The 26,638-nt window shown below is 48.7% G+C and overlaps 1 protein-coding gene across 5 annotated transcripts in view; it reads left to right on the top strand.

Annotated features, from left to right (window-relative positions):
* The window catches only part of PRKN (parkin RBR E3 ubiquitin protein ligase), a 618,945-nt gene that overhangs the window by 284,941 nt on the left and 307,366 nt on the right, over positions 1-26,638 (top strand). For all 5 annotated transcript variants that reach the window (XM_081141126.1, XM_081141124.1, XM_081141123.1 and 2 more), the window contains exon 5: positions 22,282-22,365. In XM_081141126.1, coding sequence (XP_080997252.1) covers positions 22,282-22,365 — 84 coding nt within the window. The remainder of the gene's footprint in view (positions 1-22,281; positions 22,366-26,638) is intronic.

Below are 26,638 nucleotides of genomic sequence, written 5' to 3'. Positions count from 1 at the left end.
GTGCAACCCAATAATGTTCCTTCTTATAATATCTCAGTCGGATTTCCAAAGTAATCGGAAGTGTAATCATTCATTAAAAAAGTAAGCCGCACCCTGGCCGGCTGGCTCAGTTGGTTGGAACGTCACCTACACCAAGAGGTTGCAGGTTAGACTGTGAGTCAGGGCACTTACCTGGGTTGCGGGTTCGATCCCTGGTTGGGTGCATTGTCTTCTGATAGCCATGTTACTATATTTTTCTTGGAATAACTTGAGCATTACTTTAAAAATGTTATTTAAAATGAAGCATTGATAGCCCAGCTGGGCGTGGCTCAGCGGTTGAGCGTCGACTTAGGATCCAGGCGATCGGGGTTCAATTCCCGGTCAGAGCACATGCCCGGGTTGCAGGCTGCAGCCGATCAATGACTCTCTCATCATTGATGTTTCTATCTCTCTCTCTCCCTCTCCTCTCCTTTTATTTTAAATAAAATAAAATAAAATGAAGCATTGATAGAGAATTCCCTTTTCTATCCATTCTTGCTCTCTCTTCTGTGCACCGCTCCTGCACCACTCGATTCATAAAATATTTAATTATTTTTCAATGTTAATATGTGTCTATCCACAGAGGTAATTTTATAAATGCCGATTTAAGCCCCTTCTTTTGAAGTTATTTGTGTTGTTTGTTACATGAAGTGGGCAAAGACCTATAAACAGTCTGTTCAAGCCCTGGCTTTGTGACCTGGAATTAATTCTGTAGAGCAGCGATTTTTGAATGGGGCGGTGCAGGAATGTTTAAGACGCGCCATTCCTGACCATTTAGTCAGGGACACCGTCTTCTCTTCCCTTAGACGGCCAAATTAAAAAAATGACAACAGCCAACAGAACAGTGGCCACACAGTGTGAATGAATAAAAATTATACCCATTTTTTTGTTAGATCAGCCAAAAATATATTTTTTTGGTGTGCTGTAGAATTTTAGTAATTAGTTTACGTGTGCCATGAGATGAGAAAGGTTGGAAATCGCTGCCCTAAAGTAATGGCTTAGAATTGTTCTGTTCGGGGTTCCTGCAGTTGAAGCTAAAACCAGCGAGTCACCTGACGATGATGAAGAGGGGACGGTGCTGAACGCAGAGGCTGCTTTTTCGTGAGCATCTCACACACGTCCCCCTGGCCGTTTCTCCGCAGAGGACTGTGGCGTGACGTGTATCGTCCCCATCGGACAAGTGAGAACGCTTACGCCTGGGAAGGTTAATTAAGTTATCCCGATTAATTAACATCCCAGGCACAGAGCTGGTAACTTCCAGTCTCAATTTAAACCCGTAACTAATGGCTCAGAAGCAAAACCACATTGCTTAGTAGTCTGCTGCATCCCCTCAAAGAATGTGGGGCTCGCACCAAGTAAATAAACGAGGTGGCATTTGCACAAGGCAGAATTGGGCCACCCAGGGCTCGCACAGGTGGATTCGAAAGGAATCGAACACTTGCAGAAATGTTTTACGAAGTAACTAGGTTGCATCTGAACAGCTCCTATGCCCCAAATGGCAGAGCCGCCCCTGCAGCGAATCCTGCCAAAGGGAAGAGGAGGTTTGGGCGGCCTGTTCACGTTTCTGAGTAAATGTATATACTATGTAATTATGAGCCTGCGAACTGTGTCACATGCAGTGATCTATTGACATATATTTGCATTAGTGAGGTTGCGTTTTCATTGCCTGAGGACAGCGACTGTCCGTGACAGTCACCGTGGGGGCCCCGGCTCTTTGCTGAGCATTTTCTGTCATCGCTCAGCAGCCGTGTCAGGTTGAGTTTCAGTCCTTCCCACGTGCGGCCGGCATACTAGTCGAGGAAGCCCGACGAGACCACTGAATTATAGCAGAAGACGCACTGGGTTTCTTCCCTGCGCCGTATGGACACAGCACCGTGGGGACTGGGGCTGAGGGCAGACGGTCGCTGGGGTTCGGACAAGGCTTCCGGCGGGCGATCCGTCAGACGTGGGCTTTCAAATGATGGCTGGATTTTGAGCAGTTTTGTACATTGTGATCGTAGTATCACCTCCCACCTTGGAAGTGGTCTTAGTTGATCCTGATACGAGTTTTGATCTTCAAATAAATCGCTTTGGTGTTATCTCCTTTGTGATCAGAAACGGCACGGCAGTGACCTCAGCAAGGGGCGGGATCGCCCCCTCCGCTGCCACCTCTGTGTCAGCCGTTCGTCTTCTCCACCTGGCATGTTGCTGGCGTCCTCTCACCTCCAGAAACGCTCTGGGCTGTGTACGCCCGCCGCTGACGTAAGGACGAGAGTCAGGGTCAGACACGGACCAGAGTCAGGGTCAGACACGGACCAGAGTCGGGGTCACACAAGGATGTGGTCAGGACTCCGCTAAGGAAGGTGCGAGTCTGAGTTTGAAAAGTATCTAAACAGTGAATAGTTAAAAGGTAACTTGTTCTTCCTGTTGTCTGGTCCTTCTCTGGGCATCGATACATATAAATTCGATACATATAAATGCAGCAGCTGAAGCAAGTGTGCCCCTCAAGGTCCCTTAGCAGCTCGGGTCCAAACCCCTGTAGTTTGACTCCGTAGATTTTTTCTTTTTAATTTCAGTTAGGGTAACCATTTTGGAATAAAAGTGAAAAATTATTTTGGCTTCTTTCATCAACACGTTTCTGTGATTCCTAGAGAGGTAGTCAGTCTACTTTATGAAGTAGATGGAGCTTTCTCATGAAAACTGTGCAGCTGCTGACGTGCCGTGAGCGAGGGGGGTGCCCGGCGAGCCGTCTTCCAGTCACAGCAGAGTTCTTGTCATGGTGACGCGCGCATATTTCTCATATAGGGAGCAGCAATGAACATTTTTAATTGAAACTTACATTTTTCCCCGTGAAAGCAGCTCCGCTGCAGGGACGGGCCCTCGCCTTGGGTTTCAGCCGCACTCGCGTGGGGGCGCTGTGATGGTGCTCGGGAGACCTGGCCGTCGGGCTCATGTCTTCGGCGCCTCCGGCCCCGTCAGAGCCTCTTCCCGTCCGTTCCCAGCGCCGCCCTCAGCCCTCCTCACCCGCAGCTTTGGTCGGAGTGCGTTGGCTCTAGAGCAGCAGGTCCAAGTCCTCGCCCTTCCCTGCACAGCCTCGAACTCGCACCCCGGGGATCTCTGGCTGCCTTCTGCCTCCATCCGTTCCTGCGCAGACATTCTGGTTAAATGAACCCCGTGTCCTTGCAGTGTCTGGGCCCAGTCGCTCTACCGTCTGTCTTCTGAAACTTCTCCATGGCACCTACTGGCTTTTTAAAAAAATATCTTTATTGATTTCAGAGAGAGGAAGGGAGAGATAGAAACATCAATGATGAGCCACTGATCAGCTGCCTCCTGCACGCCCGCTGCTGGGGATCGAACCCGCATCCCAGGCATGTGCCCTGACCGGGAATCGAACCCCGATCTCCTGGATCCTAGGTCTATGCTCAACTGCTGAGTTACACCGGCCAGGTGCACCTATTTTATTTTAAAATTAAAATAATAATTTTCTCTTTCAGGTACCAGAAAAAAAAAGCAGCTCAAGGGCTTGCAGCCTTTCCAGACCCAGGGAGAGATTGATAGACACATTAGTTCATTCTTGGACCTTAGTTCAGCTGTTACCCAAATAGCTTTGCTAATTCAGTCCCAAAGCCGGTTCGCAACTATTGCAGTCCTGGGGGAAATTGAGTTACTAATATAAGCTGAGATAATAAATGTTGTTTTTCATCGTTTGCCACATTCTTACAGAAACCTGGAAATGCTTCCTGTGAGACAGAGTGAAAGGAAGCCTTTGTACGACTAAAACCCGTGGCGTGACTGCTCTGCCGCGCTCTGCTCGGCGCCCGCGATGCTGATTGCTTTGTACGCGCGTTCGCGTCTCTCGCCCGGGCACCGCTGCCCTGGCTCCCGTTTACTGTGCGTGATCATGTCTCTCCCTTAAAGTCCCCGCGTGTATAGCGCCAGAACCTCCTATATTCCCGAAAACCAGTTACTGAGCTGAGCCTATAAACGTTTATCTCACCCCACCGCCCACCTGCCTCAAGACAGAGTATGTCACGGTCGTGGCAACCACCTCGTAACGAACGAATCTCACGGAGCTGGGGTTTTAGGGGAGGGGTGGGCTTCGAAATAGAAGTTACTGTGAATAAAATATAATATTTTTAGGAAAGATATTATAAACTCAGTCACCGAAGAGCAGAGGAGTGTTTTAGACTCTGAGGGAGGGCTACCTACATCATAAACCTTTCAGCACGGTCCTCGCCATGGTCACCACCGTCACCGTCGCCTCGGTCCTCGCCATGGTCACCACCATCACCGTCGCCTACCTGGCGCGGGTCCACTGTGCGAGGCGCCTGCATACGCCTTTCCTGTTATCCTGTACAACCTGTGATAAATGTGCCATTATCTCCACTTTACAGAGGAAAAATCCAAGTTCAGAAAGGTGGATAAGTGTCCGCGTTTCACACAGCGGGTAGCTGGTAAATCCGTGATTCCCACTTGGATCTTCCTGGTTCCGTCTGAATTCCGTTCAGTACGAGCTGCGTTTCGGGGGTGTCGTCGCCACAGACGGGGTGGTGCCATTGTCCCGCGCCACAGTGATTCAGCTAAGGACCCGTGTCCCCAGGCAGGGATGCTACTCGAAATATTTGTCCGCTGGTGGTCAGGGGATTGTAACCCGTCAGCGTGGACAGCACAGCCCGTGAGCATGGAGCCCACCCGAAACCGGCGTCTGATCACGCTGGTGCACACGCGTTTTTGCCCAGTCCTGGGCCCAGGGCACAGCCCTTTGGAACAGTGTGCAAAATCATGTGGACATGTGGATATTATGGTACTTTTTTTTTCCTGTGGGGGGAAAAAAATCGCTTTCGCTTTGTTTTGTTTTTTACTGGAAAACTTCTGTTCGATGGTGAACTAGATTATTGTTTTGACCAAAAAACATATTTATACGTAGAGAACAGTGTGAAAACACAAGAGAGTGTCTGCCGTGAGAGGAACTGTGCCTGTGGACGGGACTCAGCGGAGGAGGGAAGGGAGGCTGGAGGGGTCAGGCGCCGTGGTTCGGCATCTCAGGACCAGTCTCGCCGGGGAGGGACCCGCGATGAGGTGGACGGAGCCTGTTTTAGCGACTTGGACTTGGTGCATCTCCGTTCTGCCTCCGAAGTCACTGGGGGGCGGGGGCGGTTCCCTGCTCCCCAGGCCTGAAACCCCGGAAGCTGACAGGGCCATTTTTTCCCTTCCTTTCATTAGTCGATATTGTTTTCTGTTGCTTTCTTTTAACTTTATCATCTGGCTGTTTTATCTTCCACATAAATAATATTTACGGCAAAACCTTATCCCACATGTCATAAGCACAGTTTTGCCTTTATATATTTATTCTATAAGTTGAGGAGTCCATTTTATAATGTTTTAATAACATTTATAACAGGATTAGAATTAATTGTATTAAGTTCTCTGACTCATTCATCACACCAGGAAACGTTTAATTTTAAACTGTGAGAGATTTGAAAATGAAATCAGCATGTTTAATTTTATCTTATAAAGTGCTCTGCCTCCTGACGACATGGGCGCGATGTTCACGTCCTGCTTCCTGCCTGAGATCCGTCCCCAGTTCATGCTTCTCCAGCCTCCTGGCTCCGGTCACCGCCTTCCCTGGGCGGTAACCACGGAGCACACAGCGCCCACGCGGGGAAGCAGTCGGGCCCTTACCCGCTGCCTGTTCATCCGGTCCCCTGGCCCTCTCGGTTCTGCGTTACATGTGTAGCAATATAAAAATCTAACGCTTGTAACACTTCAGCAAATATGTTTCATTGCCAGTTGCAGGCACCCATCTGGATTCCAATCTTTATTTAGTGCAAAGTAACTGTAGTCATGTTACTTTCTCTAATACTCCCCCAAATGTTACAGATTCCAGCAAAACGTTTTCAATTACAAACAAAGTTAAAGCTTACTTAACAAACCTTAGCTGGATTAATGACGGGGCGGCAGCGACTGTACAGCCGCCAGTGAATTCTGGCAACACGCGCGCGGCATTGTTGCTTTGTGGACTGCGTAGCCTCTGCTTTCACATCCGTTCGTTTTACGGACACCTTTGGTTGGCAGCTATGTAACGTTACCCTCTGGATGGCTTGGGAAAGGTAAGTGGGTATTTTAAGGCCTCTGTTTACCTTTTAAGTTAATTAGGGCCTGTGGAAAGGCACCGAAGTTGCCTTTTAAATGTTGTCTGGAGACAGCTTTTCTCATCAGGACACTCCTAGCACAACTGGAACAGCAACGTGATTGCAGCCTCGCCTGGAGCTGGGTGTGAGAGGGCCGGGTCAGCTGCCTGGATCACACGTGCTCTGCGTTTGCCTTCTTCCCTCAGCCCCCCGCTTTCTGCCAAGTACCGTGATCCGGGTGCTGCTCTCCTGCCTCCAGAACCTGTCGCCTCGATGCTGTATCTGTAGGCAAGTCTAGTCCATCTCCACGCTGCACAGTCTCCTGAAAACACTAACGTGTGCAGAGCAGGTGAAAGAACCCCTCCAGGGATGTCCTGCGCTGACTTACTACCACCCGCTTCATATATTCATCTACTCATTCAGCGTATTTACATCCCTTAGCTGGGAGGTGTGGAGGGTGCATCACACCTTAGCCAGGTGGTGACCCCACCAGACGACAAGCTCCCGTCAGGCTGCGTGACTGTGACCCTCCCTGGAGTCCCGGATCTCTCCAGACCTGCCTGATGCAGGACATTTACAGGCAGCGAGGGGAGAGTTAGGGCCCTTCTTCTGTACCCGCTTGAGCCCCGCCTCTCTCTTTCCCTCTCAAAACCTTGTCTGCTTGTGTTTATGGTCTAAAGTGGTTTTTATGTCATCATGAGTCATAGCTGCCTCCCTCGGGCGCCTACGTTTTTAACGCACTGTTCAGCGACCGCCCTGTAGGGTTCGCTCCAACGTGCTTCCCGGAGTTGAAATTCCGCCTTCTGGCCCGTTACCCTGTGAACTTATTGGCCAAATGAGGCAAAAGTGAACTGAAATCCTTGTGCGACTGAAAATTGTGTTGAGAATGAGAATTTTCAAAAATGGCGTAAAAAAGCAGGTCTCCTGTTTTAAGAAGCCCTACTAAGTATTCACACGCGAGCGCTCCCGTCCGTGACGTTGCTGTTCCACAGCAAGTCCCGCCGTGAGCAACAGACCAGGCCGTGATTTTCGACATGAAGGTCCCTGGCCGCTGAGAATGTCACCACAACACTTAGCATAGCGTCGGGTGTATAAACAGAACTTGAATGGTAAGTGCTGCTCGATAGATGCAAATATTATTCAAGTTCTCACATCACTTATTCAGATTTCCCGACATGGAAATATGCCGAGTGTCAGTACAATATGTTTGGAGATGGAAAGTATTGTGGGTGTCGAATTGAGATAAACAATTTGGCCTTAAAACCAGAAAACGGGCTGAGCTTCGTGGGCCTCTGACAACGTCTGGGCTGCTGACCCCCCGGCTGACGTTAGCTGCTCCTCTGGCTCTGCCTGGAGCACGGACTCTGCCGCACGCACGTGGGAGGGAGACTTTGGGCTCAACAGCTGGGGTGGGATTGTCCCGAGTCCCGGGGGGCGCCGGCGCGAGCAGCTAGTGTGAGGCGTGCAGCGTCCGGAGGCCCGAGCGCTGACAAGTGACCTTTAAGCTCAGCCAGCAGGTTTCAGGCTGCCGTCCTTCCTTCCCTCCAGCAAAACAGTTTTCCACCTATGTTTTTTGGAAAAATTGTAAAACTATAGGGAAATTGACTCGTACAGCATACACCACGTTTTCATAGATTCGCCATTTCTTCATATTTTGACACATTTGCCGCCTTTCTCTCACACACATGCTGGTACATCTCGTAACCCGAACGCACATGTCACGAGATGCGCGGCGTGGGTGTGTGTGCGCATCACTGCGTGCGCACGTTTCTGGTCGATCTGTTTGAAAGTGAGTTGCAGGTATCGTCCCACCTCCACCCTGATATTTCAGCGCGTATCTCTCGAGTACAGAGTCATTCCCGCCCGTGACGCCGTGACCATGCCACCCGAGGGATTTGACATGGACCCGGGGGACCCTTTCATATGCAGCTCACACGCACATCCCACGTCGGTCACCCGGGCGTCCTCGATGACGCTTTGTTTTCCTGTTCCAGGCTGAGGCGAGGGTCACACGGGGTCCTCTGGCCCTGTCAGGCCGCGTCATCTCTCTCGAGCCCCTGAAACAGCTTCCTGCCACTTTTGCCCTTCGTGACCCCGGACGCGCTCGAAGACCCCAGGCGGATGGTCTGCTGGAACGTCCCACAGCCCGGTGTCTCCGGGAGCTCCTCCTCATAGCTGCTCAGACTAAACGCCTGGGCAAGAAGATTTCCTACGTGGTGTGCACCTCGCACTGTCAGACCCACGGGCACAGCGCGTGGGGTCCTCCCAGGGTGCCTGTGACACGGAGCTTCCTCACTGGGGCGGCGAGGCCTCCAGAGCTCGGCCGTGAGGCAGCCTGTCCCGTGTGTGATTAGTGAACAAAATAAGGGCCACTGTTCCGAGAACCACATGAGCATCCTATCCCCCATCGGCCTTTTTAAGGACTCGTTTATACTCCTGCCCGAATCAATTGTTGCATCTGTGGCTGCAAATAAATGAATGAGGAGTGAATGGGGGAGATGCATGATTCCCTCACCCTGTCCTCTGGGTACCGTTCAGTGTCCCGGAGTGAAGGGAGTGGCCAGCAGGCGTTCCTGTGTCAGCCGCCACCTGCTTTCCACGTGTCCCGTTAGTCTATGAGGATGTCCTTGTTTCTCGGCACAGGATGTCCCAGGCTCCCTGTGCACGCCCCGGAACCTGCTCCAGGTGTGCCCGCGGCTTCCACGCCTTCGCTCCCGGGCTGTTTCTGCGCCGAGTACACACACGCGCGTGTGAGAGTGCACACGAGCATCCATGAGCTCCTCCGGGCAGCTCCAGCTCAAACCCGCGGGGCGGAGCCCTCCCCCCATCCTCATTCCCCATCCTGTCCCTCGTCCCGGTCACCAGAGACAACAGTGTGTCAGTTCATTGGTTCCATCCCACGGACCACACACAAGAGTTTTAAAATTACCGAACCCAAACAACCGCACACGCCCGTGAGCAGGTTTGAACATATCGTTGAGTAAGGCACCGGGGTTTATGTCGAGGTCCCCAGGCAGTGCTCGGCCGGGGACTCCTGGTCCATAACTGGTATTCGGTGCTGGCTGAGCTTGGTCAGGGAGCGATGCCCTGCTTAGCGCGGGGACAGCGTAAGCTTCGGATCTTCAGTGACGTCCAGTCTAAACTTGCAGCAGCCCAGAGGAGCACAGTGTGACTCAGGACCGGCTGGGACGCCATCGGCGGAAAAGGCAGTCTTTACAGCCATGCTTTTGGGTACTGGAGAGTGTTTAATGGACAGCGTCTGCAGCGGGGTGAGCTTGCCCAAGAGAGACTGGAAAAAGGAACAGCGTCCCCCCTGCAGCCCCCAACCACTCCCTGAGAATTGGTGCAAAGCACACAAACAGCAAGGTGGCGGAGCCTCACCGGAAAGATAGCAGAGAGAAGGTGCTTTCGCAGGTAACCGGTAAGATACGGACCCCTCGCAGCCGCCTCTCGGGGCCTGAGAAGGTTCAGGACCCGCTGCCTCTGAGCTTCTCTTCCGCACAAGGAGCCCGACGCTGGACTCGCCACAGAAGGAGGAGGGAGCGGGGCGGGTAACTGGGCGGTTTCCACCTTGGCGGCTCTGTCAGGGCACAGAGGCATCAGTGGGAGGGACAGGGACCCGCAAGGGACCGTTAATGGGCCTGTCTGCAGGGATTTAATTCACAGGCCGCGGGGGGGCGGCTTCCCCGGGAATGGGAGCTGCCGCGATAGGCGCTATCTGCAGGCCTGCTGTCCAGAGATAAGAGTTTCGGTCCAGCCAGAATCAGAAGCGACAGAATTAGCTGAAGTGCGAGACCGCGACGCTTTCCGTTTCGGTCGGGAAATGCCTGTGGTTAGCACTTCCAGGCTCTCGGGTGGCGCCCAGGCTCCGGAGCTGAGCCTGAGATGGGCATGAGTGGAATCAGGGGCGTCTCTGCCGGGTGTCCACAGAATGCAGTGCGGACCTTCCATCGTCTTGTGTTTCCTTCGTGAAGCACCTGCAGGGGACTAGTTTTCCACGTCATCAGCATTCATTTGTTTATTTTTTTATGAAAGAAGACCAGGAAAAGTGTTTGAAAGGCCAGAGATTTTAGAAACTGAGAGGTAGCTTTCTGCATAGCATGCGCGTGCATAGATCACTTAAAAATCAGGGAGAGAGGTTACTAGCCCACGGGCTGATGATGCTATTTTTACTTGCGTGTGCCCACTTAGCTCCTATAACTATATCTTTCAAAAACACAGAGTGTGACTCACATATGTAATATGTTTTTCTACCATGTGGGATCATAAGTAAAATAATCGCACTAATAGAATGACAGACTTACCTGAGGATGGAAACTTCGTTGTTAACAGCAGTTTACACCAAACATGCTATTTCTTATATTTTTATAATAATCGCACACTGTGAATGTTTCTTCATCAAAACAAGATTTATTACTTAAACTGGGACTAAGTGAGACACCCGGTCTTTTTTTTAACCCCTAAAATTAAACAAAACTTGGACAGCTCTGCAGTGGAGTCTGAAGACACAGACGTACCCGGTTCTTCTGTTTTCTCTTCTGTTCGTTGTGTTGGGGCGACACTGGTAATAAGATTATATAGGTTTCAGGTGTACAGCTGGGTGATGCAACATCTGTACACTGCCCTGTGTGCCCACCACCCAAACTCAAATCTTCTGCCTCCGTATGCCTGGCTCCCTTTACCGTTTATTAGCACACACACCCCCCCATCACCACCCTTCTGCTGTCTGTCTGTGAGCTTCTGTTTTCCTTTTTTGTTCTGTGTTGCCTTCAGCTTTATATCCCACTAATGAGTGAGGTGACTTCCTCTGTCTGACTTACTCTGCCTGATATTCTCAAGATGTAAACCGGTGGGGCCACTATGGAAAACAGTACAGAGGTTTCTCAAAAAATCCAGAACAGAGTTACCCAAGGACCCGGCAACCCCTCTTCTGGGTATACACCCCAAACGTTTGAGAACATTTATCTGCAAAGATAGCTGCACCCCTAAATTCATTGCAGCGTTATTTACAGTGGCCAAGACACGGAGACAACCCTGAGATGCTAATCTTCACCCGGGGATTTGGTCTTAATTCTCCATGGCTGATTTCGGTTGGCACCGGGTTTATCTGTTCATAAACAAATAGAAATAAAAACCCCCGTTTTTAAAGACCGTGTTCTGTAGGCCAGACGTGGCTGCCATGGTAACAGCTTATCATTTCGCTCACCCGTCTCTTCCTCTCCCTTCCCCTCCGCCAGTGAAAAAGCTGCTGCCTCGGGATGTTCGCGTGCCACGGAGCTTCCCATGCCCTGAAAAAGATGATCTGTCTATTTGCTTTTTAAAAACATATCTCTAGGGTCCTCTGATTTCAGAGCAGCCAGGTCGGGTAACATAAGGGGGCCCACTCATGCACTCAGAGGCTCCACGTTTTGAGAAATGCCCAGATTAGTTATGAACTCATTAAAAATTTAAAATAGCTGAGTGCCAACTGTGGTGGCTCCATTGTAAACAGCGGGAAGGAGCGCTCCCCAAGGAGCCATCTGTAAGTCGCATAATGAAAGAGTGTAATTTTTATTAAAAGCAAAGGGGCATCCATTAATTGTGAGTCCATTCTCTACTTATTTGTGGTTTGACTGTGAACATTCTCAAACTAACATGAGGGCTTTAATGGAGAAGCTCCTGAAGCCTTTACAAGAAAACGTTACAAGTGTAACTGATTAGATGGATGGAACAGAAGGGAGATTCTGTCTCGTAGGCAATGTTACCTAAGTTTATTTTTTAAATCTTTGTTACTTTATGTTCTTACCCCTTCCCTCCCCCCCCCAATCTCTTTTATTTACAGTGAAATCTCTCAGTCCTGAGATCCAAAGTCCTTTGAAAACATAGGCAGAATTTTGTTGCAAAAATATTCTTAGACGGGGTGGGCAGTGATGAGAGCAATAAAGTGAAAGTGTAGCCTGGCTTCAGCTGGTCAACCATTTATCCCAACTATCCCGTTGGTTTTTAAAAAGTAACCCATATCAGTGCTTATTTTATTGGAATTTGACTAGTTTAAGATGAAGATAAGTAGAAAATGCTTTAACACCCCCTTCCCCCCAAATTGGTGAGGGTGTATGGCTTACTTGAAATCATATTTAGAGCAAAGCCTATTAGTTAACCTAAAGTACTATAATTGATCGGAAGATCTGTAATCTAATCATCCCCTTAATTCCAGCTCCCTTGTGTTCGTGTTGGGACCAACGCCTTATTCTCAGTCTCCATTTGTACACCACCATGGGATTAAATCTAGAATTATTTCCATGCCCGTGCCTAGGCTTGCCCTGGTCTGTCAAGTGGGTACCCTTACCTGCGTGTGCTGCTAACAGCCTCCTTTCCTCCCCCACCATGCCATACACCTGGCGACTTTTTGGTCTTTGTGGGTTTTGAGGCCCCTCTCCTGTCCCACCTGGATTTGTCCTCTGAGACAGCTGCCCACTGTGTGAGGACTCTGTGTTCACACGCCCACGAAGGCCGTGGGTCAACCAGTCGGTCCCAGGGGATATAATCGGTGATGAAAGGACAGTGTATCACCTTAGGCCTTTTTTTAAAAAAAAAAAAAAACGGACTCTGGAGACTGTTTCCACGCTGAGAGGAGTCTGGCTCCGTGGTGGTGATTCCCAGCTGTCTGACAGCCCAGAGACTGGAATGTTTGGTCCCAGGTGCGCTTTTGTATATTGGTATTGAGTAACTGTCTTCTGCCTTATAATTAAGCTGCTTGAATTTTTTGAATGCACTACAGAGATGCTATGCTGCCCATAACCAGACAGAACACTCCAACTCCACTTAGTAACAGACACAGGAAAATTGATTAATGTAGACTCTCATTGAATATAGCATTGATTTAAATGACGTTTTTAAAAGCATCGATAACCCAGGGAGGTCTCAGATGATCTGCATGGTACTGCAACATTGTAGCACAGGTCACATTAAACTCATGGATTTATTCATTATCGTGATTTGGGATCTTCCTGTAAGTTTTATTCTTAATAAGCATCCAAACAACACTGAACAATGGCCGTCAAACACCGCGCAGGCCTTCAGAGACCCCTCTGGCCGCTTCAGGTGCCGTCTGCCCAGTGCAGCCGCCGTTGCAGGACGTTTCCTGTAATGAACAAACTCCCTCAGCCTCGCTGAAAGAACCAGCGGCCTGAACCTCTGGCAGCACCTGGGCCCCACGACAGCTCCTTCCAAAGGCTGCCCCAGCTGCGGGGGCGTCGTTCACATACAGACGCGCGAACAGACTTTGAGCGAAACTGAGAGAGATGCCGTGATTTGGCGTTAGAGGGCACACGTTTAAATTTGGAGAGAGAAACTTGGAACTAACCAATCGAATATTTTGGATAATATGAATACAAGGCATTTAATATCTTTGATCCCTGTGAAAAATTAAATGGCTCTCATAATTATCATTTACTATAATTATTGAAAAATACTCATTATTTTAATTCTTTTAAAATCTTCAGTTATAAGATTCTGAGTATCCGTGGACTAATAACAATGTTAGTAACCACTAGTTATTAGCATTAAATCTCAGAGAAGTGAAGAAATGCCAACTTCTCCATTTTTTTTATAGCATTGATTCGTATATCGATTATAAATCTTTCTTGCAGATGCTTTTGGCAGAATAGTTCAGAGTTTTAAATGGTCCTTAAGGCAAAGGAGAGTAACGACACTGTTTTTCAAAAGCTCCCTGGCATCCAGTTATTGTAACAATTAGGGGATTGTAACTCTGTTTAATTCCTGAAATGGCAAATTGGGTCTCTGCGAAGGAGACTTGATATTCCATTTCTAAGCAGGGAGACACATTTACTTCGTGCCTGAAGAAAATTGTTATTTCTGTTTTCGGAAGTGAAACCTTTACGTTGCAGCGTGAAGCTGTGCGCCCTAGTCCATCGGGTCGGCTTCCGGCACCTGCGCCACGGAGCAGCACCCCCAGGCTCTGTTGCAATCCCCCCGGTACGGTCAGGATGAGAGGAAGCGCCTGGCACCGCCGAAAATCCCGTTTCCTATTTTTGCTGCTGTTTTACTCTCACAACAAACTGTGCAGTAGATGAAGCTGATATGACCGCTCGTTTCACACCCAGAGGTATCTGAGCTTCGCGGAATCGAAGTGACCGGCCCAAGGGCACAGCTTCGTCTCTGACGAGCCCTGAACTCTGGCACTGTCGTTCTGTACTCTGCGTTTTCCTGTTACATCCCGTCCTAGAAACCACTCGAGTCACTGAGTTCTAATGGACACGTAGGGTGGTGGCCATTATTAGGCGTCTTGATTCGGTGCAGAGCAGCTTGAGTTTCCCTCGGCCTGCTGGCCTAGGGGCTGCACTCGCCAGGAGGTTTCAAGTGGAAAAGCAAAAGGTGACCCCCTGGACTTGAAGGTGCGTGTACCCGCAGTAAGCGACAGCAGAGAGGGGGCGAGGAATGTCAGATAAAGAAATACGAGAGCTTGTTTTCCAATAAACAGAACTGACACGGGGCTTTATCCGGGTTCTGTAAAGTCGCCGTCAATATTATTAAGCCTGTCCTCAGGCCTTCCGATGGAAGATGCTAGAAAGTCAAAGGATTTTCTAAACAGAGAAAAGTTCCAGGAGGGCTGAAAATACTGTGCAGCTCTGTTTCCTTGTACGTGTACCTGTGGGTTACACGGAGGGAGGGATGGAAAATCAACGGGTGGGTGTGGGGGGGAGGCAGGTGGTCAGCTCAGAAAGGGCTGCAGGCGCTGAGTTAGGAAACGGGGGGCACACTGTGTCCCGAGCGTGGGGTGGGGCCGCTGGAGGGTTTTCAGCAACAGATGGTCAGATTCTCATTTTGGTTTGGAGATGCCCCCGTGGCAGGTGTGCGGAGAATACATCTGAAGGAAATAAATGGGCCGGCAGGGAGCTAGTTAACAAGTCATTGCCATCATCTGAAGAAGAGAGTGCGGTCTCAGGATTAGGCTGCAGGCAAGGGTCTAGAAAGGACATGACATCAGCGAATGTTGACAGAACAAGACTTGCTGAAGAATCATTCACTTTTTTTAACTAGCTTTATTGGGGTGACATTGGTTAATCAGCTCCCACAGGCTTCAAGTGCACAGTTGTGTGATACATCACCGGTCGGAGGGGAAGGGGGCGGGGGCAGATACACGGCCACGGAAGATTTACGTTGGGTGGTGGGCACACAGGGGAGTTCACTTCCGAGCTGGAGAACCCGCCCAGGTTTCCCTAACTGTCCCTGAGTAATTCCTCTTTCCCAGCAGGTGGCCGTTTCCCCGGCACCCCGGGCCTTGCGTCCTCATGCCCTTGGACCCTCAACCTGACCTGTTCTCGCGATCGCCGCCGCCAGGGGTTAGCGCACCACGAACAGCGCCGCCGGCCTTGTAGAAAGGTCTGCGGGCTGAGCTTCGGGGACTTTGTGTTAACTTCTCTCCCTCCTTCACGGTGGCCAGGCCCTCAGCCGTCACAGCTGCCACCCTCTGAAGGTTTCACAGAAAAGGCTGGGTCCCGTCTGGCTCTTCGGTTTCATGCGAAGAACGGTGCAAGGCGGGTCCCGCAGTGAGTCTGTCAGGTCAGACCTTGTCCCTCTCGTCCTTCAGGTATTAATCTGGAAACCTGCTTAGTTCCGTTTCCACTTAATGTTTTCTAGCCGTCACTGCCTGTCCTGCGCACGCCGGCAGACAAGTCTGCGTAAGCGTACGGGTTTGGGACACGTGTTTATTCCTGAACCGTTGTTGGTCGTTTCCAAGGTGCTGTGCCGAGTCCTGGGGCAGAAGGCGGGGCCCTGCCAAGGTGTCCAGGAAAGTAGCTTTATTGTAACGCTTGGAAAAGTTGGGCTCTCAGCTCTAATTAAAATGTTGCTGTTTTTCTTGGCTTTGGGTAAAGCGATGGCAGATGTGATCTGAATTAGCTAAGATTAAGTTAGCTAGGAAAATATTTCCTCAAACCAGGGCACGGTTTCGGGTGAGAAACGCGCCGTGTGACTCCCTTTGTGTTCTGATTCCCGAAGGGCGTCACAGTGGCTCGTATGAATAAGTTTCCCCATGCGGCACGCACCACAGCCAGGTGTGAACGCGCCTCCGCCGGCAGACTGGTCTCGGGAATCATGATCCGTAGTTATAATCCGTGGAACACGTTTGAACAACCCGTGTACATGGGCTGAAATCTTGAGGTTTAAAGCTGTAAGAAATGAGAGGAGACTGAATTTCAGAACCTGGACCTGTTGGCTGACGCCACACACATTTTAAATGGAGCCAATTTGAGGTGTTAACATAAAAAACCAGCAAGAGTCTGAAATAGATCTCGGTTTATTGGAGCTGTCCTGTGCCTAACAGCAGATAATTTAAAGCAAGAGCTTATTTTATTGTTTTACCTTGTCATAGACTGTCCTGGATTTTTCATTTTTGTTAAAAATTGGTAGTTCACGGGATAGTTATCGGTAGATGGGGAGGTGGGGGGAGCTGCTTTGAAGGAATGCTGAGCTGAGAGTAACAAGAGGCCCGGCCCAGGTCCATCCGGTTACCTGCAGCGGCTTTGCCCTGGGGACAGAATGGGCAGAACCCCCGGCGGCCGTGGCAGGGAAAACCCACATGGGATCCCAAACCCTGTAGGGCTGCCCTGGGGTGGAGCGGCGGTGAGCCAGGAAGAGAAACTGGCAGGTCTGTGCTTTTGCAGCCGGTGGGACTGGGTTTGCTTTGAGAGACTCACGAACAGGTTCGCATCCAAGCCGGGGGGGGACTAAGCCACGGCGTCGTCCCAAACCAGAGAGTAGCCTGCTGGGGGAGCCCGCAGTGGGCCGCTGAGTTTCCAGCACAGCGATGCCCATCGGGAACTGGCTGTAGTTGTCCTCAGGGTTTAATGTCAATCTCGCCCCTTCCTCCTCTGACCTTTGGACCAGTGGGCGGGGGGGCTGGGCCAGCAGGCACCAGAGTGTCCGCCTTATGGACGCGGCTGGTGAGGGCACCGCGGGCACCCACAGCCACGGCGAGCCGCCCGCTCCGCTCCCACCGGACGAAGTCACAGGCTCCTCCCAGGGAGAGCACGCGGGGCTTAAACGGACTGGACGGACGAGCGAGGGAGGGGTGTCGAGAAGAAGGTGGGAGGCCCAGGTCTCTGAGCAAAGGCAGGAAGGTGGGGAGATAAAAGAGTTGTCCACAGAGTATTATTATTTAAGAAAATTGAGAATTAGAATGTTTATAATGTTTATAACCAAGATATACTTGGTTCCTCAACAAGGGTCTTTCCCACTTCACTTGATGACAGAAATACAAACAGAGTGAAGGGAGCTTTAGAGGGGTTAGTTTTATTAAGTCAAAAATGTTGAGCTAAAGGGGAGGAAAAATAATAAACTGCAATTGGGGGGATTCTTACACAAAGGTGTTGGGGGGGCAGTTTTGGTGTGAACTTTAGCCAGCTGGATTTGTCCTAAGAAAGTTGGGATAACTACGCATTTAGTTGGTTTTAATGAAGGGTTAAGACTTTTCCTCTCCTCTCTCATCGGGCCGTAAGTCAGTGGGCAGGAGTGAATCTTAGGGGCCACTGGCTCTTGATCATAACGGAGCCCCGGGAGAAAGGCACGGGAAAAGGAGAGGCAGGGAAAGACACGGTAGAAGTATCTTGAAATGAAAGGCCCAGAGGAAAAGATATAAACTTGAACAGTGCTCAGTGCTTATTAAGCTGGACTGTGTTAAAAAAAATAAATGACTTTGCCAGCGTACGTATCCAAGGTCAAACTGCCTTTCCTTTCGGCCAGCAACCTTTTTTGGTTTTTTGGTCTTTGTAGACGCCCATGATGATGATGACAGTGAAGAAGCCCTTTCTCTCCTCAGCTCTGTCACCCTAGGTCAGGAAGGGGCAAGCGTAAGCACCCTGACCCGTGGGCTGGCATCCAGTGGGGACGCCTGGTCACGGGAGTAAGGGAGCCTCATAAATGCAGAAGAGCACCAGCAGGTTTAAGGCGCAGAGAGAAGCCCGTGTTCAGGGCCGACTGCAGGAGCCCATCCCAGTGCTTTGCCCCTGAGGACCCAGGAGAGGTGATTTCCCTCCTGCTCTCTGCCCACTTCTTATCTAGCCAGTTGCCCATTTAAGGTCCTACAAGCACAATGTGTAGGCTCTGTGGACTGGCCAGGACAGTGACCCCTATTGATACATCTTCATGGACAATTAATTGCATGGATGCAACAGACAAACTGAGTTATGGCCTCTTTAAGGTTTTAACCATTTTACTGTATCATTTCACCCTTTCTCTTCCTTGAAGAAAGGTGGCCGATTGAGTCCAGTGCCAGCTGGGAGGTTAGAGTAGGATTGTACACACCACAATGCCCTGTGTTGTCCACAGAGTCTTATTTTGAGAACGAAATGATAATGCTCATGTGATGCTGATGGTCTCTGGGCCTTCGCTCGGAATCTAATAAACTCCTTATCTCCCTTAATAAGCCTAATCCAGTCCAGTCATAACCAACAGGACACAGGGCCAGCTGCGACAACCACGAAGCTTTACATGGTCATCAATGTTGTTATTCAAACAGATTTACATGCCTTGAATTGAAATGAGAGCCACCATCTCGACAGTTAGAAGCACATCACACTGCCTGGAACCACCTCTAATCTGAGCCCTGGTGGCAAATTCACTCCACGCAAGATTATTCTTAGCAAACAGCGCTCGAGCAGATGCAGATAATCATATGGTTCCCCTAAATTAAATCTGCTAAGAGTGCATAAGAGTGAATCACTCTAAGTCTTCATTTGTCTCCATTGTTTAAAGTCTATGAAACAGGACCCAAAAAAAAGCACTGCTGTTTGAATCTCCTCTCAGTGTGATGTGCCCACAGGAGAGCTGTCAATACTCAGTCACGTAATTGAAGGCCTCTCGTGGTCTACAAACAGTTGGGTAACTGGGCGTCCTGGAGGAATACACCGCTGTTTGACATTTAACGTGTTTAGCACAAAGGCACCCTGCGTGGAGGGACTCTTAGTAAATAATGACAGCGATTGACTTTGTCTAAACCCACAGAGCCTAGAGCAGTGGACCAGGAGTTGTTCCACTTACGATAATGCAGATTTTAAGAGATGTGATGTTCCTCTCTTTAATAATTTTCTTGTAAGGGAAAAGTGTGTTATCGAGTATTAGATTATGAAATGCGTGCTTTTTATTATATGAAGCACGCTTTAGTAGTGGAAGGAAATCTGTTTTATGCCAAATTATGTGTGATAAGCTGCGGAGATAGCCCAGTGTTTGGGGAAAATCTTCAAGGCCAGCTGAGATGTCCTGTTTAAACAGCTGTTGAGTGAACTGGGCAGCATCAGGTAATCGATACAGGCGTAAGTGCTTGGTCTGTTAATTGCTGAAGCCGGCAGCAGCCGCATCATTATGCATGAAGCATCCTCCTGCCTGGAAGCGGCGTTATACTGGGGGCTATCTAAAGTGGGAAAATGTATGAGTCCAGGGATACACAGAGCTCCCTTGTCTCTTCACGGACTAGTGTCCCTGTAGCGTCTTCCAGTTTATAACGGGCTTTCTCATCAATTAGCTCATTCCTTATCTTATTAGACCCTGAGTTCTTACTACCCACAATGTACAGATAAGAAAGGGAGGCATAAGGTAGTTAAATTGATTAGCCTAAACTCTAATGAAGTTATGTCTGGAACTTAGATCTGAGGATGCTGGGATGATAAACAATGTCTTCATTCTTTTGAATTAGATGGACTGAAATTGACATTAACCAGCCATGCAATGATGGGGAAGTTACTCAACTAATCAGAACATTTGTTTCTTATGTGTAATGTGGGAGTAGCTGGTAATGTCCATTAGATTTGCAACTCAGTCCATCCGATTCAAAAGTAGGAAGACATTGTTTATCATCTTAGCATCCTTATTGCTTTGAAATCAGTACTTTGCATAATATTATATTTAACTGTATATTCAATTGAATCATATTATTAAGCACTCTTGCAACAGCATAACAGTGGGGACTTATAACCCACCCCGCCATTCTTTTGACATTGTTTCTGCAAACGCTGACTCTAATTAATATGTAGCTTATAGATAAGCTACATATTGTGTAAGAATCCTAGGAACTAGCTTCAGAAGATACAGACTCCGACCTTTAGTCCTCCCAGCTCTAGGAGAATTGCTGACCTTCAACCTTAAAACCAGGAATACATAAAACCATGATGATTAAGACCAGGATGACAGCAGGCCTTCATTTGGCCAATTTTCAGATCCTTATCAAAATGGACTGTGCTGGCTGCACGTAGAGAACTTTTCAATCCCCCTCCCCTTGATCTCTTTCTTCTGCTTCCCCTCTCCCTCCTTATGGAAACCTCTGCCTGCACTGAGATGTTAAGATGGGCTTTGCGACAAGAGTCCCCCAAATCCTCAGGTTACCAGCACTTGAATAAACCTCTTTCCTTTTTCACCAGCATCTGTCTCATGTGTTTGACTTTCTTGACCACAGACAGCCAAACCTTGGTTCTGGTTATAGTAGCATAGATTAAGATATTTAGGATGCTGTACAGAAGAAATGAACTATTTATGAATCAATTTTCCATATCATCTTGTTGGGGGTATATACCCCAGAAGCCAATCCAGGGCTTGAAGGTACATGGTCCTGTTTCCCCTGATCAAATTCTTCTTTCTGTCGTGGCACTTTCTTCTTCCTGTGTGACTTCTACTAATTCCTCAGGTCTCAGCTTAAACAAAAAGTCCTTCCAGAAATCTGGGCCATGCCACTGAGTCATTTTCCTGAATTTCTGATTTACATGCATCTTATGGAGGTATTTAAACAGCATTCTAGTTGGTGGTTTTCAGTTGGTGGTTGTATCAGTCAGGAAACTCCCCCAATGTCATCTCTAGTTGTAATTCCCCCTCTCTTACTGATGCAAACAACCTGAATCACTGCCTTCTAACCTCACCTCCTCAGATTTCATGGGTCAACAGCTCTGAGCTTTTAATTGAAGTAATTTCTCACTTGAGACCCAGGACACAGCTACTCCTTCAGACTAATGAGATTATATGGTGGCCAAAATGCTGTCACAGTTTTTTAAAAAGTAATTTACTGTAGATCAAGGATTGGCGAACACTTTCCATTAAGGGCCAGACAGTAAATATTTTAGACCTTGAGAGCTCCGCCCTCTGTGTTGAAATTCAGTCCTGCCCTTGTGGCTTGACAAGCAGCACAGATAATACGATACGTATGTGAATTCCACAGCCAGGCTCCATAGGCTTCATCGTGGACGCAGAAACCTGAGTGTCATTTACTGTTCATCTACCACGAAACTCTTCTCCTACTTACGCTTTTCAACCATTTCCAAACGCCAAGCCATCTTTCGTGTGTGGGCGGCACCGAAGCAAACCCGAGGCCCGAGCTGACCTGCAGGCCAGAGTTAGCTCACTCCTCTCCTCGATGTTCAAGAAATCTACTTGTTTTTCTTGGTTGTAACCAACACCGGGCATAAAAGGGAGGATGTTTTCTAAAAAGCAGCCAAGTGGTTCTTCAGGACGATGTGTATTTCACATAAATATTCTGGCATTTTTTCAGACGTGTTTCTCCAATTCTCTACCTTTGACAGATGAAATACAGCTCTGGGGGAGCCTCTCCTTGACATGCTCTCATCCATGACTCCTTCAGCTGCCGGGGACTTGCAGCCCTTTCTAGTCGGGTCGTCTGGAGACCATTCTTACTCCTAATTGTAGATGCTTTAACCATGGAAATAATGAAACACAGTCTGCTACGATTACCCAGTTAACTTCTTAAAATCCCTAAAACTAGAAAGAAGCAAAGTTAAATCTGCTTCGTAATGGCATAAATTCACTCGGGCACCAGTTTCTATTATCAGGATAACCATAGCAAATTAAGAAAATTAAGTTTTTAAGCAATTCAACTGTGGTTGGGAGATTACCACATGTAAATAAGCTACGTGTTTGGAGCAAATGTGCCAAATGCCATTTTAGGACATTTATGAAAATGGTCCTGACTTACTGGACCCCCAAGAAGGGTCACTTGAGGATGCCCAAGATCTCTGGACCATACTTTGAAAGTCACTGGGACACACAATAATTTCATCGTCATTTATAATATCAGTAGATTTTGCAGATTGTATTAGGGAGGACATTTACATGGCAATTCATGCACCAAGGATGTGTTTGTTTGCTTTTTTCAAAGGGCCCGTCCTGCTGGGAAGATGTCTTAACCCCAAACCGGATGAATGGGGAATGCCAGTCTCCAGGCTGCCCTGGGACAAGCGCAGTAAGTACCTGGTCACATCCATTCTTTCATTGGCGGCATCTTCCTGTCTTCCATGGTCACTAGGAAATTACCTTAAAGACAAACATGCTACTGACTTTTCTCCCATCAGATAACATTCGCCAAAAGTGTTGCGAGATTCAAAAGCATTTTTAACATTCCCAAAAATTCTCCCGTGCCCTTGCCTTCCAGTGTCACTTTCCCAGAGACTTCGCCCCTTTGGGTGACTGTGCTAAAACGTGACAATTTAGACTCCTTGCAAAGTGACAGTCACGGAATGTAAAGGAGGAGTCCGGAGCCTGGCAAAGGGAAATAACAAAGACGCAGCGTGAATGTTTTTCCTGACGCCGTGATGTTTTATACTCAAATGTCCCGTGTCCCTCAGAGTCAGGCTCTCGCCTGGTCTCCCCGCCTGCCCTTAGCAGTTTCCTGACACCGGTGCGCTACGCAGTTAGTCAGGTGACCAGCTGCTCGAGTGGGTCACCACTCTGTTCTCTGCAGCCCCTTTTCGGGCACAAACAGACGCCCTGTGTTTCATATGGAGCAGATGTTTCTTGAAAGAGACTCTGAGCACTGAAGTTATTTTAAAACAATTTTATTATTACGGTCATGTTTGTAATTTGTCAAATGTTAGACTTTTTACCTCAAAATTCCCCGGGTCCATCATAACCCGAGCGTATATATTTTCTGAGCCGTAAACACGGTTCCGGTGCCAGCGCGAATGTCATTGTTAGTTCACAAACTGTCACAGCCAGCTGGCAGCTCATCTTCTCGGAGGAACCAAGTCTGTCAGTAGCAACAGGTGCGGTCTTGAGCTCGGATCATCAGACGAGCCTCCTGTCCCCAGCCTGCAGGCGACCGCGGATCCCGAGCCTGCAGATCCCGAGACTGCAGCGAGCGGTGGTGACAGCCATTCCCCATCCAGCTAGGGCTGGGGACCACGAACAGACTTCTGTTAATGCGAATCCTGAGGAAAACAATGACTCACGTGTCACTCACAGCAGGCGCATAATACGGCCCTGTCAGTTTGCTGCTGGGATAAAATCGAAGTGATATATTTTGTAGGCGAGGATTCTTAGGTACAATTATCTATTTGTGCATGCGTACAAATGCAGTATGTGTATGTCCTGGCACACATAGATGCAGACCTGATTACCTTCAGTAACAGCAGTGGGTCCCTACCCTCTGGAATGTGTAACGCTGTGGCCTTCACAGTAACGGGAGGTTCTCTGAAAACCCCCTTCGGCCACGGACAGTCTGGCTGCCCCTCCTGTACCCTGATGTTAATTGGCAGGATTCCGCCAGTTTTGCGTCTGTGAGATTCAGCCTCAGATCGGTCAGAGGGGGAAACTGTGTTTAGTGAGTTGAAAACCGTGGCTGTTGCTTGTCATGTATCCAACTTGCCTTAGATTTCAATGCGTGGGATTCGTATAAATCAGGTGAAAATGCAGCTCCAGTTCCGACAGCTCCGTGACCTGATGTCCCCAAACCCTCCCGTTCACGCCGCATACAGGTCGGATTGAACTACAGACACGTGCTTGTGAAAGAATGGCTGTGCTGACAACACAGGGGAAAAAGTTTATGTGCCAAACATTCCGAGAAGCTGGACTTCCGAGAGGATATTTTGTAAACTGTAGACGCTGACCTTGGGGGGCGAGGGCCTCAGGCAGCGGAGGCCACGGCCGAGGTCAGGGCCTCAGCAGGTGGAAGGGAGCCCACAGGCCCGACACAGAGCAAGCACCTTGTTGGATGAGCTGCGGGAAGGGGCTGCAAACCGTTGCCTGTTTCATTTTCCCTCCAGGTAGAGGTGAAATGTTGCTCCTTAGAATTTGTGGGCACGACCCCATCTTTCCCTGAGTTGGGGAAGACGGGAGAAAGCATTACTTAAAAAGGAGGCTCTCTAGGTTTTAATAAAAGATTTAGTAATCCAGAAAGATATACAAGCTTAAGAACTTGTATAATGTTAGTAACGTGGACAGGGTATTTTGAATTTTGGACCGTATTTTATACGCTGTATATTACATTCTCATTAAAAAGTTTAATTTCTGTCACTCGTATAAATATCCACATACTTAAAATTCAACAGAGCAGGATTTCTAATGTATTCTTAATTAATATTTATGTACCTAAAGCTAATCTAACCAGCTCATTTGAAACAGCAGCACAATTTAACCTTGGTGTTTAAGAGAACAAATAGGAACGTGGCCTCCTCACAGAGCAGTCTGAACCTAATTCAGTTTTACAGTAATTGGTGTCATCGTGGGAAGGAACATAGCATTGGTTCTGAAAGGCATCTTACTTTATAAAAAGAATGTTTTAGTCGATTCAGAGTATATGCTGGAGATTAAAAGGGGGAAAATCAATAGGATTTTCTCCATTAGTGAAATTAATTCCACTTTGGGTATGACGTAAGACTTTAAATCTTCTGTGTGAGTTTCATTTTATATTTTACTCTTGATACCTTAGACAGTAAAGACCCTGTGTTTGTACGTGTGTTGGGGAATGTATTTTTTCTATTTGCACACACATAGGCTAAAGCAAACCCAGGAGTCCCACTCTCTGGGTGTTATTCCTGAGTCCCACAGCCTAACTTTTCAAAGCGACCACCCCGGGTCATCAGCATGCCCCTGTGAGCACCCCTGCTAATGGAGTTTCTTCGCCGACCATGAGAACCTTGCCTCCTCCCTCACACCTGACAATCGGGCAACAGAGTTTAGGTAAAAGACGGGGTTTCTCGTAAGAGAAAGGGAACGATGCTTTTTTAATCATGCCTGTTTTAGTCTGTTGGTGCTGCTGTAACAAAATGCCATAGCCTAGGTGGCTCATAAACAGCGAACACTTACTCCTCACGGTCCCGGAGGCTGGAAGTCCAAGGTCAAGGCCCAGCATGCTCACTGGCTGGTGAGGGCCACAGCCCGGGTCACAGGGGTCACAGAGGGCCACCCATGGCAGGGGACCAGGGGCTCTCTGGGTCCCTCGTACAGGGACAGGAGTTCCACTCCTGAGGACTCCCTGGACCTAGTCACATCCCGAAGGGCCCACCTCCACCTACCAGCATAGTGGGGATTAGGTTTCAACACATGAATTTGGGGGGAGTGGCACAAACATTCAGACCACAGTGCCCTTCAAAGTACTAAATGACCATGGTCCTTATTTTTATACTTGAGGGCATTGGTTTTACTACTTCCCAGACTATAAGATACATGTAGTTTATGCTTTTGAGAAGTGACATTTACCTGAAGTGCCATGTAGAATAATCTGTTTTCTTTTTTAGGTTATTTGATTTTGATCTGAGTTAAAATCTTTACAGAGAACTTTTTTTCTTATCAGAAACAGTTGAGAAGGCCCTCTTACAGTAGCTCAAGGATTTATTTCAAATGAAATTAGATACTAAAAACTGTCCCCTGAACTATAGTAAATAACACAATTATTAAACTAACTGCAGTAAGTGGAGAGTTTTCATCTTGCTCAACATGCAGTTTATGCCTCACATTCCCCCAGCTGGCGCAGTAATGCCCCCTGGGCATCAGTGTGGGCAACAGCCAACGCTCAGGGCCTCTGTCTCATTGCACCTCCTCGGGGATGCTGGCTAACAGAAAACGAATAGCCATCAGGAGCCACCCAATGGGAACCGGTTTTATTCATAAGGCATTTGCATATTTTACGTCCAAAACGTTCCTTATTAATGTTTCAGTTTATTAAATCACGCTCCTCGCAGGGATCTGTGATTCTCCTGTTTGTTTTTTTGCTGTTTTAGAATCTCCCAAAGTGAGACTCAGGGTTTCTCAGGATGGTTTTCTGGCAGAGACTGTCTGTTCTGATTTATCCCGCATCTAATGATAATCAAAGGTTGGCTTGTTCTGTTTGTAAGAAACGATCTCGGGTTGGCCGAAGTCCCCGTGAGACGGCCGCAGATGGCAGGAGGGAGAGGAGCCGTGGCTCCGTGTTCCCTGCAGCTGAGCCACCGGCCCAGCTCAGCAACCCGCGTGGGCCCTGCCTTCTCCCAGGATGCGCTGGGACGGGCCCAGCCCCGTGGGCCCCAGAGGGCGGCGGCCCCGCGGGTGAAGGGCGGAGAGGACACGGGTGTAAAGGAGAGAACACATTGCTGTCTCTCGTCCTGCCCGAGGCCTGGCCGGAGGGAGACGGTCTCCGGCCCTCGGGCTGCCCCCACAGCCCTGCGTTCTTAATTGTAAGGAAAATTGAATCGTGAAGGCTTTGAGGTCCGGCTCAGATGATGATTGAGCGGTGCCCACGCTTGACAAAACGTTCTGTGGTC

This window comes from Miniopterus schreibersii, assembly GCF_964146895.1.
Source record: "Miniopterus schreibersii genome assembly, chromosome: 6".
NCBI classification, from domain to species: domain Eukaryota; kingdom Metazoa; phylum Chordata; class Mammalia; order Chiroptera; family Miniopteridae; genus Miniopterus; species Miniopterus schreibersii.
The sequence above is the reverse complement of the archived record's forward strand: the minus strand, read 5'-3'. Positions and strand labels throughout refer to the sequence as shown.